The sequence below is a fragment of the Sinocyclocheilus rhinocerous genome, unplaced genomic scaffold (assembly GCF_001515625.1).
Source record: "Sinocyclocheilus rhinocerous isolate Xijiao unplaced genomic scaffold, SAMN03320098_v1.1 scaffold95, whole genome shotgun sequence".
In the NCBI taxonomy this organism is placed as follows: domain Eukaryota; kingdom Metazoa; phylum Chordata; class Actinopteri; order Cypriniformes; family Cyprinidae; genus Sinocyclocheilus; species Sinocyclocheilus rhinocerous.
The window spans coordinates 30,221-44,735 of NW_015662004.1; the positions used below are offsets into that span (position 1 = coordinate 30,221).

Sequence of the window (14,515 nt, forward strand, 5' to 3'; positions counted from 1 at the left end):
CTAATAAGCAACTAGTTAATAGTGAGAATTGGTCCTTATACTAAAATGTTACCCTTGGGTTTTTACTCGACTGACCCCAAACTGAATGGGCATGTATACTTTCCACTATCCGCTACCAAGTATGTCCAGTAAACCATGGGAAATATTCTGGCTATATAATTCCACCAGTAAATAAAGTAAAAGATGATCACTTTTTAATAAGGTGTTGTCACAGTTATGTGGCCAGTAATGACTTACAAAAATCTTACGAAAATGAATAGTGGCACAAAATGAATATTTAATAACAGGACATATTCTAAAGCTCTATGTGAGTACGTTTACATGGACAACAATATTCCGATTTTAATACTCTGATTAAGAATCTACCATGTAAACAGAGATTTTTGATTACCTTAATCCGGCTAAAGTCATAATCGAAATAAACAGAAATCGGATTAAGACATGTGGAGTATTCCTATTTTAGTCGCATTACTGAAGTGCAGTATAGACATGTAAACACCTTAATCAAATTAGTACCGTTGTGTAGGACTTTTCGCCACATTTTGCGACAGGATACACACACGGCAGTGCTCAACCGTTTGAGCTTCAACACCACGATCGTCTGTATGCACGTACAAATAATTAACTGCACTTGAAGCTTTCATAAAATTAAAAATGAAACACCCAGAAACTGTACATGGCATCATCACGAAGACGAACTATATGTTTATACGTGAAATTCCGGAGGGGACGTCGGATGGCGTCACGTGGGGACGTAATGAAGTGTGCCATTAATTGAACTATGTACTATAACATGTAAAACGGGAACATGAAAGGAATATTCTAAAAGCAACTCATGTAAACACCATAATCATAATATTGGCTTATTTAGAATCAAGTAAATAATTAGATTACTGATGTCCATGTAAACGTAGTCACTGTCACAGGCGGTTAGGGCAAAAACTCTGAATACCATTGAAAAGATATGTTTGATCAAGTGTTGTGGTGTGCGTCTGGTTAGGACATGGTGTTAATCTGAATTCCATGCAGCTTTGAAGAATCCCACATTGTCACTTTATAGACTACAGTCTTGAATGATACTCCATACATCAGAGCTGTTCACTAAAGTGCACACGTCTGTCAGCATCAGATTTGAGCAGCTAGAAGGTCCCTGGAGAGACTGAGTCAGCACTGAGTATGTGGCTCCAATAATTCCCAAACCCAGCATGAAGTCAGACTAGACGAATGGGATAAGAGAATGAGATCAGAGGAGAATAAGACTGTCATATTGATGATTAAATATGATATGGATATACTGCATATCAAAATGATTTTTAATGCTAAGAGAAATTAAGAATACTCATGCATCTCATCTGCACTGAAAAAAAAGGTGTTGAAACAATTCTCATAAATAGTACATTTCACAGACAATTACAAAGAAATGGCAAGTGACACATTGAATTTAACATTACATTTTGAAGTAGAAAACCTTTTTTTTTTTTTTTTTACTTTATCGGATAGAGCTCATACATTTTGGAATGATATTAGTAAATAATTACAGATGCTTCATTTTTGTGTGAAATATTACTTAAAATGTTGAGGGTGCAGGGAGATGCATTTCTGATCAGCGACTGCTAACTAACATTTTGTCTCAAGGTACCCAGAAGCAGCTGTGCAACGTGTTGAGAAATGAGCTCCATGTTTTGAAGCATTGTCAAAATGTTCTGCATAGCTGTTTAAATCTGGCCAGTTCTTGCATTTGGTTGATGCTGTGCTCTGAACTTAGCGTACTCAGTGATTTAGTGATTTGTGTGTACACAGGCTAAGCAGAATAATAATATAACATAACATAACATAACATAACATAACGTGTTCACGCATCCAGTTGCAACATTATAGCTAACAGTTGAAGATATGAAAAAAAATTAAGAATAGTCCACATAAAAAAAAGTAAATTTTCATAATTTACGTGCCATACTCTTATATCATGTCATGCCAGGTTAGATGTCAATGTCCTTGTCATGTGTCATGACTGATTACAATGTGTCAAATTTAAATATATGCATGCAAAATTGTGAATTGAAAGCTATGACGATGGGGAGGAATATTACTGAAAAAAATAAGTATTCCTTTACATGTACCTATAAGGATAAGCATATTTCTATTCAGATCAGTTTAATGAACCATTTTGCAAATCGGTTTGGCCAATTGACTGAAAAGAAACTAACATACACTATGGCTTGCATATACATTTCAGTGTTCTTTTTTTTGCGTCAAGCTCCCTTTTTTACTAATAATCATTGTCTGATTTAATGAATATGTTTGCAATGTTTCTCAAGCTAACCATGCGATGGACTGGCCAACCATCTAGGATGTTTTCCTGCCTGCTGCCCAAGACTCTGAGCATCCAAACACTTAATATTGTGATTAATATTTTGTGATTTTTGTCACAAAAATTACGGTAACACTTTATTTTGATGGTCCCTTTTGAACATTCTGTTGACAATAAATAACGTTGCACCTACAAGTCTACAAACTCACATTAGAGTATTAGTAGACTTTATGCTTAATATCTGCTAACTCTTTATTGTGATGGTCTCCCAACAGACATTCTACTGAGTATAAGTAACTTTGCAAGTACATGTCAACTTATTCTAACCCTATCCCTACCAGTCTACTAATTATCTACTAATACTCTAATGAGAGTTAGTAGACATGTAGGTGCTACGTTACTTACAGTCAACAGAATGTGTTAAAGGGACCATCAAAATAAAGTGAAACCAAAATGACACATTGACATTTAAAATGTGCAAATTTATGAAGTGGCTTTTTTATGTGTGTTTGTGTGTATGTATATATTTTTTTCTGCTTCTTATTTAATATATTTCCCTTCTTTTTATCTCACCATACAACCAATCAACATCCAAAACCTCAAGACCTCAAACACAATTTGCTTACCAATAATTACATTTTCCTCCTTTTTTCTTTCTTTTTTTCTTTGAATAAGAGAATAGATTCCAGTCATTCCAATCCAATCACGTGGTGCAGTCAAGGCTAAGCTGTGATTTCCTAAAGGTTACCAAGGTAACGGTGTCTCTCATTCTCTCTCTTTTTTCTTGCTGTCCTTTTTCCAGAATAACCACTACAGCAGCCTGCATGATGGACCTGAGACGGTACCCCCTCGATGAACAGAACTGCACCCTAGAGATTGAGAGTTGTAAGTGAAAGGAAATGTGAACACGCATACAAATACTGGCTATTTTCTAGAAGTAATTCTAGTGTACTACACCCATAGAGAGCATAATTTGCTGTCTTCTACACAACTGTCTCTGCATATTTTGTTGCTTTTTTTTCTTCTTCTTTCTTTATGAGATGAATCATGGCAGCAAAAACCTGAACTGAAGCATGACAATTAAAATTACAATAAATACCATTATTAATACAACATATAAATAAAACATAATTAGCTCTTCCCCACCAGAGTTGCCAGCCACCACCAGCATTTTTGATCAACTTTCATGGCCCAGAATATTTTGTTGTATCAACATCTGCAATATGCCAAAAGAAAGAACAGACCCTCTGCTTTTAAAGCAGCACTATGTAACTTTTTCTGTGTTAAAAATTTGCAAAATGTATATAATGAGCGAGTACATCATGAATTCATCTTCCAAACCGCATTTTTGTCTTATTCCGAATCACTACGGTACACTTATAATAAGTACTTATATTTGGACTATTGTAGCCTGGTCGGGTCGTCACCGCTGCGGAGTAACACATACCTGCGTGAATCGCCATAGACATAAACTTAGAGAAGTAGCTCCGGTTGGAATGTTTTTCCGCGGGATGTGTGCAGTTCTGTTTATTAACCGCTAGAGCGCCAAAAGTTACATAGTGCTGCTTTAAACACACAAACAAAAAGGTTTTATTCTAGCTTCATGCATTTTTATTTTACATTTTATGATTAAATTAATTGTTAGCTTTTCATCAACTCACAAACTCACTGCAGTTTTTACGTTAAGCCCAGTTTGGGAAACCCCTTTGCTTCTTTATGTCAATATGGTACATTTAATAGTAGGTTTAAAATAAGTCTGATTTAAAAAAGTAATCTAAAAGTAATCCAAAAAGTAATCCATTACCTAAAATTAGTAACATAGACTACATTACTAACTACAGTTTTCATCATGTAATCTGTAATTAGTAACAGACTACAATTTGTAAGTAATCTACCCAGCTACACAACAGTGAAAACATGGAAAGCTGGAAAATTCTGTCAATGGTGGGAAAGAAAAAACATGATAAACAGCTATGTGTTCCCACATGTGGCTGTACTCGAATGTTTTTGAGGTCATAATATGCCAAACTAGGAAATCAGATGCCATGCAATGATGTCAAAGAACATATTTTTCATTTGAACTGGATCATTCAAACAAACTGTTTAAAAGAACGAATTTGAGGAAATGAATCAGAAACGCCATCACCGGCGTGATAGTCTAATCTTCATCAATCATCCTCACAACCTACATAGCACAAACGCCAACTCTAAGAGACCTTGAAGAGACCGTGACCATGGACAACAGCAGTTTGAACTCATCCAGCTCATCAATTTCACTTTTGCTTCTTATCTCTGTCACACTCCACAGATACCTAATGTAAGCAAACCCAATCATTAAGCCCATTTAGAGCAATCACCCATATCTGCAGTCCTGCCTACTCTGTCTTTGGGTGTCAGTAGTGATAAATGTTCTTGTAGGGGTTTGACACTGAGGGCTCATGGCACAATTGACAGACGTAGGTAAGATTGAATGTGTTTGCTGGTTTATCAATGAGGTGCCCTGCACTATCGATCAGTCAGGCGTACCAGGATAGTGTGCCCTGTCTATCACGGGTGCATCAGAGGAGCCCAGTCAAATAGCTAGATTTGTGTTTCGAATGATTACACTATGCACACTGTTTCATGCCAATCAATGGGTCAGATGTCACAGCCTGCTGAGGCATGACATTTTTTTTTAGATTTGCTTGTATCAACATTTCCTTACTTTTCGAACACTAAAGCTAGCTATTCCGATAACTATTATTTAGGTGTCACTAACTGCACTGTGGGCTGCATGCATGAAACATAAGAAAAAGTTTCTTTGTAAATCATTCATAAAACACAGTCAATGCTGAAAGTGTTCATTAATGCATAAACTGTTTGTAAAAACATTATTATGTTGCATTAATTGTATAAACCTGTCATAAAACTTTTATTACTTCTCATTTTTCAGAAAACCATTCTCACATAAATGGCCTAATTTTGTGTAAATTATTCACAAGATCATTTAAATTGTGTACAAAGCCATTCTCATGTGAATTGTCTCATTCCATAAATTGTGCACTTAGCAGAAGAAATTTATGTCTGAATTACATAATTTGCGTAAGAGTGTTTTTACAAACATCTTACAACATTCTTATGCTTTTCATTGTGTGACAAGCTGCAGCATTATAGTATATATTAGAGGATGGAAAAGCAGAGACAGAGGATTATTTTTGATACTTATTTTATTTAGTTGATTTCGAAATGTTGACAAACACTTCATTTGCATACCTCCTGCCATATTCTCTCCTCGTGACACAGCTTGTCATACAGAAAGCACATTAACATTCTCTAAAATGTGTTATGAAACTGAACACAGCAACCAACACAGCAGAACCATTTATTTGTGAAATTAACAGTGCTGATAACGACACATACCACATTTTTGATGAAGGAAATAACCTCATTTGTTCTGTGCCTTCCGGTAGGTTGTGCCATGTAGTTCAATTTTCATTTCACAAAACATCTCTGAGACCTGTCTGCTAGACGTAAAACTGACATTGCCCAGTGCTATGGTTGTGTAAGATACATACAGTACATTACATTCTATTTAAAAATGTATTGTACTGTCTACAATCTCTGCAGATGGGTACACCACAGATGATATCGTGTTCTTCTGGCAAGGAGGGGACAATGCTGTGACAGGTGTGGACAAACTGGAATTGCCTCAGTTCTCCATTGTGGAGCTACGTCTTGTGTCCAGAGAAGTGAGGTTTACTACAGGTATGGACGAATCACTTGCATGCAAAATGGGGTTAATACCAGCACTAAATCCATGGCCAGAGCGAACGGTCACTGAGAACAATGCAGTGAACAAGATTTACTGAAGATTTAAGGTTATCGCAATGCACTGCTCAACTTAAATTAATGTAGAAAATGCGGCTATCATTTTAAGTGCTCTTGCTCGTAAGCACTCTTATTTATTTCATGGGGAGATTCATGGGGAGGTCTCCAAACAAGAGTAATAGTAAAAGAATAGTGCTGTGATTGGCGTCAGGTACCGTTCATATTCAAATGCTATTTAAATTACAGCCTGATCAAGTTATTTCCCTCTCTCTTTGATAAAATTGCTGCTGAAAGGCTCCCAGTGGAATTTGTTCTATTGCATCCTTATCCGAAAAACCTTTTACTTAAGGTACAAGCGCAGTGAGATTGGAACCACAGGGAATAAACAAGAATATTCCTTTCAAATAGCCATAGCAATTTGAATAATCAATTGAATGAGTCAATTATTCATACCACACCTGACATTTAGCTGCATAGTTTTTAAACAGGCATGTGCAAGCCAATCTTGGAAAGGCTTCTTGAAACATGCTCTTTACAGTTGTCTTAAACCGCACACCAGATTTTACACATTAACGGGACATGCTCTTCAGTTACATAATTGATTTTTCTCTCTCTCTCTCTCTCTTTCTCTCTCTCTCTCAAATTCCCTGTATTAAAAAGCTAAATGGAAAAAAAGACATTGCAGGCTTTTGTGACAATTCTCAGAGGGACATAGACGCTGCCTGCTGAGAAGGGAGTTTCAGAAAAAATCTGCCATGTTTGCGACTTTCTGCCATGTTTAATTGGAATGGAACTAGTCCCTGGGAAGGAATCCATTGCTTTGGGGAAATTAAACGCTCCATCTGAACAAATGGGAAAATGACTGTTGTCAAAGTGCAGACTTTGACAATTGCAAATTGTAGATCTATTTTTCCTGTGCTTGCTCTTTTGTGTTTCCAGTTACATGTTGACATCTCTTTTTTTTTGGCTTCTGCTTTGTACTTGTGTCTCCCCAGGTTCATACCCTCGGCTGTCGTTGAGTTTCCGCATCAAGAGAAACATCGGCTACTTTATCCTGCAGACTTACATGCCCTCCATTCTGATCACAATCTTGTCCTGGGTCTCCTTCTGGATTAACTATGATGCCTCTGCTGCTCGTGTGGCCCTGGGTAACCTTTAACGTTTTGTTCATCAGGAAGTAATTTTTTCCTGTATAAAACCGTATCAATCATTTTAATTGTCTTTTGCGCAAACTATTCTTATATTCTACTTTTTGTCAACCATGATTAAAGCAGTTGAAGCCCTTTCACATGACCTGCGTGAATGTTCCCCAATGCAATAAACTTGAGCGAAGCTTTAAGCTTACGTGATGCTCAAAGTTCATACGGTTTCAGCTTTGACTCCGTTTGCCACTGATTTCACTGGAAGATTTGCATTAAGTATAATTATGTGGGTGATGCAGATACAACAATGAAAACAAGAGTAATCCAATGTTTGTGTAGATTAAGCATGTCTAAAATTGCTTGAGAAAACTGTCCTTAGCATCCCCATAAAAAAAATTTTTTTTTCTTTTTTTTTCACAAGTACTTGGCTATGCAAACCAGCCCAAAGCATTCTAGGACATAAAGCTTTGTGAAACTATGTCTATTTTTTTTTTCTGCAATATATCTCCAGAATTGTTCTCTTTTTTTAGCATTGAAATTGTTTCATCTTTAGTTCTGAGTTCTGTTATGTCAGGCTTAAAACTTGGCCACTTAGCATTCTATAAGAAACCTTACTATTAGACAACTACATAGTGGGATGTCTTATTTCACCTTAATTTCTTTGGGCATGTCTTATTTCAACTTGGGCCTAAAGTAGGAGCATGATGACCCTGTTAAGTGGTTCATGAAAGCCTCGACGCAAGTCGCATGAACGTGACATTATTCATTGAAGTGACTAACATGGCTTTCTTGCAGGTGTAACCACGGTGCTCACTATGACAACCATCAACACCCACCTGAGGGAGACCCTCCCAAAGATCCCCTATGTGAAAGCCATCGATGTCTACCTCATGGGCTGCTTCGTCTTTGTTTTCCTGGCCCTGCTCGAATATGCCTTCGTAAACTACGTGTTCTTTGGAAGGGGACCCCAGCAGCAGAAAAAGATCAACGAAAGGCTAAACAAAGCCAACAACGAGCGTCCCCGCTATGAGGAGAAGCGTCTAAGGGAACAGGTACGCAAGATCTCTTGTAAACCATTTATAACAGTTGCACAGTTCATTTTTGTGCTAATTAAAAGCTAATTTAAATGAATTTAATAAGCGTTGACAATGTTCATGCATGTCTAAATGAATACGTATTCACTTAGTTTGTAGCAGAGCAACTTCACTCATCAAAATAACTGTCGCCTGAATGAATCGCTTCACATCACTACTAAAAACGAACATTCAGTTGCCCATTAACCATGACTTTATTTAATCAGTGATGTATTTCATTTGATTGAAGCTGCATTTCATTAATAGGAGAGGTTCCTCTTGCTTGGAAAGTTACAAATTACATTGTCATTATGCTATCTGATTCTAGTCTGCTTTTTGCCGCAGGCTTCTCTTTCAATCCAAGCACCGTAATGTACCGTGAGATAGACCGATTCATTTCTCCCTTCTCAAAATGTGTCCGCCATTTTCATACTTATAACAACTGTGTGGACTAAGCTCAGATACTAAACCAGAGTAATGAGAGTTGGACTGAATAAAGCATTTGTGTCTGTGTCTTTTATGCAAGCTTTTTCTTCTTCACCCTCATATTTATGCACTTTTGTATTCTTCAAAAATTGTTGCTTGATTGCCAGTTTATATGGGCGTTTTAATGTTCTCTTCATTTTTTCTTTCACATCGCAAGGACTCCATTTCAGCGCCGTTTCAAAGCAACACCCTCAGGTCATATACACAGAGAAGAAATCTGTATCTCGAGGAACAAAGAAAAGTCGGGGTACATGCATTTAGAAATCATATCAGTTGAAACAGTGAAAATTTCGACTCAGAAGATGATGAAATATTGTCATTAAAATGCCCCTATTATGCCATTTCCAATATTGCCTTTCATGCAGTGTGTAATGTAGCTGTAATGTAAACGATCTGCAAAGTTGTAAAGCTGAAAATGCACGATAAATAAAGTTATTGTTTCCCAAAATAAACTCTGAACAGCTGAAACGAGTTGTTAGTAATTCGAATCCCACTTCCGTGACGGCTGCACGCAATGCACGCCTATGTTCTACGTTTGCCGGCCGCGCACAACTTGACCCCGCCAACAAACACGTCATTCTACTGACGACTGCTTCTCTAATCTCGGGGAGTTCAACGCGTGATTCACAAAACGCTTGCTGTTGAAAAATGGATGGATGGATATTTTTCTATAGAGCATTCAAAATACAGAACTATTGAAATAGGCGTATCATTTCCGAAATGTGCTGTACACGGTAGACCAATCACAACAGACTAGGCCATCTGACCAATCAGAGCAGAGCAGGCTCACGGAAAGGAGGGGTTTAGAGAGACTGAATCTTTGAACTGCTTCGAACGAATCGTTTGAGAATCGCTGGAAAATGAGGTGATATTAAATGCATATTTTCAGAAAACGAAAGCGTTTTTTGACCTTGCATGCATGCTCCCAAAACAATGTTAGAAACCGTAAAAATGGCATAATAGGGGCACTTTAACTACTGTGTGTGTGTCAGCCATCGCATTTTGAATAATTCTTGTAAAGTTTCCTCTTCCCAAGTAAAGTTTGTTGTAACTGTGACATCCCATCATCATTGCATCCGCATGAAAGGTTGAACGGAAGTAATTGCTATTTGAGACAGTTTAGGACCGTCTGTTTCCTGTGGCCGCTCATGACAACCCTTCTCTGTCTTTTATTGTCTCAAGGTGGATGCTTACGGAAACATTCTTCTCACCACTTTGGAGATGAACAATGAGGTGATGCCGTCCGACATTGGCAGCAGCGTCAGTGACTCACGGAACTCCGTCATGTCCTTTGACAGCTCCGGAGTGCAGTTCCGCAAGCCCATGGCTTCACGGGATGGGTTCAGCCACCACTCATTGGACCGCAGCGCCATGCGCAGTCGTGCCAACTGCCGGCTGAGAAGGCGCTCGTCCAAGCTGAAGCTCAAAATCCCCAACTTGGCGGATGTTAGCACCATTGACAAGTGGTCCCGGGTCATTTTTCCTATCACTTTTGGATTCTTCAACCTTATCTATTGGTTGTATTATGTGAATTGATATGCGTTCCCCTAGGAAACATGGGCCATATTTTGAGAGCACATTGAATTGACTTTGATACAATTGGAAAATATGTGTACACATATATGAAAAGTTGATACATATGTATATGCATATTTCTATATATTATATTTCTATATACACATGCGTGTGTAAAATCTAAAGGACTTTTCTGGTGTAAAAAAGAAAAAAGAAACATGTTATATAGAATGACTTGAATGTTTAAGAATAATACAAAAGAAACATTTCAAGTATTTGAATTCTTTTCCTTCTGAAACAAACGACGAATAACATACATTAGTCCCCTGTTCGAGGGCACGGAACTAAAGACTGCATGATATTTTTGCTAAAAGAAAAGATTGCAAGAGAAAAAGAACGTCTCATCTGCTTTTTATTGATACTGTAATCAACCTCTCCCAACCGCAGCTCATGAAATCAGAAGTGGCTTGTGCATTTCGGGGCATCGACCGAGCGGGCCCCCAGACCCGATCCACTGCTTTCCCCATGCCCATGGAAGAGACTGACGGAAATGTCCGTTTCTACACTGTACAGCAACCTCTTTTGGAATTATGTGTCATTCCTTGATTTTGCAAGTGACAAGCGTTCTCTTTATCGGACCTCTCAGCTCTGGTCAATGGTTTACACTGGACGGCCATCTTGAGTTTTAACCAATGCATCCTGCCCAGAGTCAGTATGGTTCATTTTCTCTCTTCTCTTTTTTGCAGATTCTCCTTCCTTTCATTTTTGGGCTAAGGTTATACTCATATTTTTGGAGGGCATCACCTAAACATGTTCTAGAGGTAGTTCATTAATAGATATTAAGCCACTGGTATGCATCATTCATTGGGAATTTAAGAAAATGAAGAGGAAAAAAAAGAGTACATTCATTCATTTCGTAGCCTTATTGACATTGTTGTTCTTTCATTACTCTTGTTCCTAGTGCATTTCATATGTTCTATTGATACAGTATTCATGAACATCTTGTAGAGCTTTGTGTTGTTTGGAATGGAGGGAAACCCTTAGTGAGATGTAACGTTTCTTTAGAACTTGGATTTGAAGTTAGTCCAACTATGTGAAAATGTACAAAATAAGGAGAGAAAAGATTATTGTGTATTCAACAGGGGATGTGACCATGTTTTTATCTGTTTCATGTTTAAGTCAACCACTCGAACCATAGTGTGACCTGATATTGTATATATTCAGTCATTGTAGTGATCCATCCTGAGAATGATATATGCTGATGTTTTTAGTTTCTCTAAAATGTGCCTGTCTGAAACCTGAAGGATGTGTCCTCAGTTCATCAATCAGTGAAAGAGAGCCGAATGACCCTTGATATTTGACCTTTCACTTTAAGCACTGCAGACCCACCCACAGCTCCGACGTTTTGCATCTTGGGATTGAATCTCAAAGCATAATCAGGAAAAAAAATAATAAAATAAAAGCTTCTGAGTCTTTTCGGGGCAAAATGACATGTACGATAAAAGCCATGAACTGACGTTGCAACCAAAAAGGCCTATAATCCATTTCTCTTTTTACCATTTACCTCTGATTCACCCACCACCATTTCTTTTGGGCTTCGCCTCATTATGATTTACCTCAGCTTCATTGACATTGAGGTGGCCAGATCTTTCTCTATCTCCAGGTGACCACAAACTCCCACCTAAATCCATATATCAATTAATCTACCATCCATATTCGTTCAAAGCTCATTTCTGGTAGTGTCTAGCTGTCTCAATACTCAGAGTAGTTCGGTTGAATAGAAGCATCCCAACAAATGCTTTTCACAGCAATGTTGGAACAGTTCTTGAAGATGTGGATGAGAACTGAATTGCTGAATAACTGGGCAAGGTGACATTTAAAAGCGAGGAGGGTTCCGGTGTTGGTTTGAGAACACGAGAGCCCAGGATTTGCTTGAGTTCCCTGAGGAGGATATCCTGAGCAGGCCTCAGACCTCAGAGCTCAGCAGGGTCCCTTGGCTCTCGACCCCCACACCAGCCACCAAATCACCAACAGATCATTCATTCCATGAAGAAACAAAGGAGTCAGGGAAATCTGAAAGTATAGAAGGCTGTACCTCAAGGTACTTGCACGGTCCTACATAACTTGTCAGCAGATGACCATAGAAGCACGTTCGAAGGATTTCCACTTATTGTGTTATTATATTTGTTATGTGAGCACGACCATAACACCTGTGCAAGGGAGCCAGTACTCTCAAGTGCAAAGCAAGACATGCACGGTTGCATGCACATTGTAGCAATTAAGTTAAGCGCAAATCTGCACTAAAAGAGGATGGAGGTCAGAGTGCTTTTCATGAGAAACCCTAGCTATTATGAGTGTTACGGGGGTGCCTTGGCCAGTTACAACTCCCAGTAGGCATTCAAGATGCTGCAATGCTTTGCCAATGAAGGTTCAAAGGCAGACTAGTTAGGTATACGCATTTAATCTATAGTGTTTAGATGTGAATTTACAATGTAGATCAGACCTTTTAAGCTACAATATCAATCCACCTCTACTAGTGCAGTGTTGTAGACAAGTGTAGTGGTAAGTTGAAAATGCTAACTGCACCATTAGCCAACTTTTCTCTTAATGTATTCAAGGGAACCGGACCGGTTAGAAGGAAGACATGTAGATTTTCTTTTTTTTTCTTTTTTTGAGACTGGAAAAATAGAGTTTGCTTTGCCTTTGTCAAGAAAAGCTGGGAAAGTGGCATGACTTCTAGGTGGCATATACTTTTAAGTTTATTATCATTTGCACGCCAGCCGCTATTAACTGATAAGACTGCACAATTAAAAGGATGTTGATATATTTTTGTATCAAATATTGCTGCTCTAATTTATCAATCAGTGTCCATAGGTGCTCTAATTGTTTCCTTAGAGTAACTAATAATAGAGAGAGAGAGAAAAAATGCATACAGCATCATAACCTGTGGTTTGGTATATTATCCATGAGAATAATTAGAAATTCTTAGTAGTAGTTTGTACAAGAGGTTTCGTAACTATATACATATATAAGTTAGCACCCATTTACTACATAGCTTCATTACCTTCTTGCTGGCACTATGCAGTCTTTCTTGCTAATGATCAGTTTAACGTTCCACAGGGTAACCTGAATCATTATTGGTCCATGCGTCCTGACCAATCACCATAGGCAAGGGTTGGAATTTTCGATAGAGTAGGGATTAGCGAAATGCTAATACAGCCATACTGTGCCACTGAGACATGTTGGATGTTGAATTTGTTCAAACTGATATTGTGTTCAACATGTTCTTGTAGCACCAGCACTCTGTTTATTCATAGTGAGCTTACACCTAGAACAGGTTTTTGGTAAGATTCTGGTTTGTGGGCATTTGTCCCTGCAAGATTTGCCTTAACGAGATCACTAAGCATTTTTTCATGAAATATTTCTGAGCAATACAATGCAAATACAACAAAGTTCATGGGAGAGTGATTCTCTTTCAACTCAATTCAGGCCTTAAACATGGTTATAGAGCATTATAATTTGATCATTGGACATTTGGGGTACAATTAATTTAGCAGTTATAGAACCTAGAAAATACAGTGACAAATTAGTTCGCTCAAATGTCTCATCCAGGTACTCTGGCTATGTTTCCACTGCTTAACCTCAGAACCTCAAAATGTAGAACTAAATATGTACAGGTTTAGGATTCTGATAATTAATTAATTGCACATTTATTTTTCACATTATTCACAATTTTTTTTATCTCACTTTTATCTCACAATTTCTATAACTGTGTCTTCTTTTGACCTATATCTCAAAATTATTATATTAATTCTTGTGACTGGGAAATCTTCTAATTGCGACTTTTTTGCTTGTAATTGCATCTTTATATCACACCAAAAAAAAGTTATTTCAGCGTTTTATCCCGGTTATTTGGTTCTGAGTTTTGTGAGTGGAAACATGGATATTGTAGAGTAATTCACAACAGAAATTATGGTATGACTAACCTATTAGAAAAAAAAAAAAATTATATATAATATTGTGACCATGGACCACAAAACCAGTCATGAGGGTAAATTTTTCGAAATTGAGATTTATACATCATCTGAAAGCTGAATAAACAAGCTTTCCATTGATGTGTGGTTTGTTAGGATAGAACAATATTTGGTCGAGATACAACTATTTGAAAATCTGGAATCTGA

At 37.7% G+C, this 14,515-nt stretch overlaps 1 protein-coding gene across 1 annotated transcript in view; it reads left to right on the forward strand.

The window, feature by feature from the left end:
* LOC107727281 (gamma-aminobutyric acid receptor subunit beta-4-like) overlaps positions 1-14,515 on the forward strand; it is a 33,908-nt gene that overhangs the window by 6,217 nt on the left and 13,176 nt on the right. Inside the window, exons 3-8 of the mRNA XM_016537108.1 lie at positions 3,114-3,196; positions 5,918-6,055; positions 7,114-7,266; positions 8,056-8,312; positions 8,977-9,066; positions 10,002-10,360. Of these exons, the coding sequence (XP_016392594.1) occupies positions 3,114-3,196; positions 5,918-6,055; positions 7,114-7,266; positions 8,056-8,312; positions 8,977-9,066; positions 10,002-10,355 (1,075 nt within the window). The 3' untranslated portion in view covers positions 10,356-10,360. The remainder of the gene's footprint in view (positions 1-3,113; positions 3,197-5,917; positions 6,056-7,113; positions 7,267-8,055; positions 8,313-8,976; positions 9,067-10,001; positions 10,361-14,515) is intronic.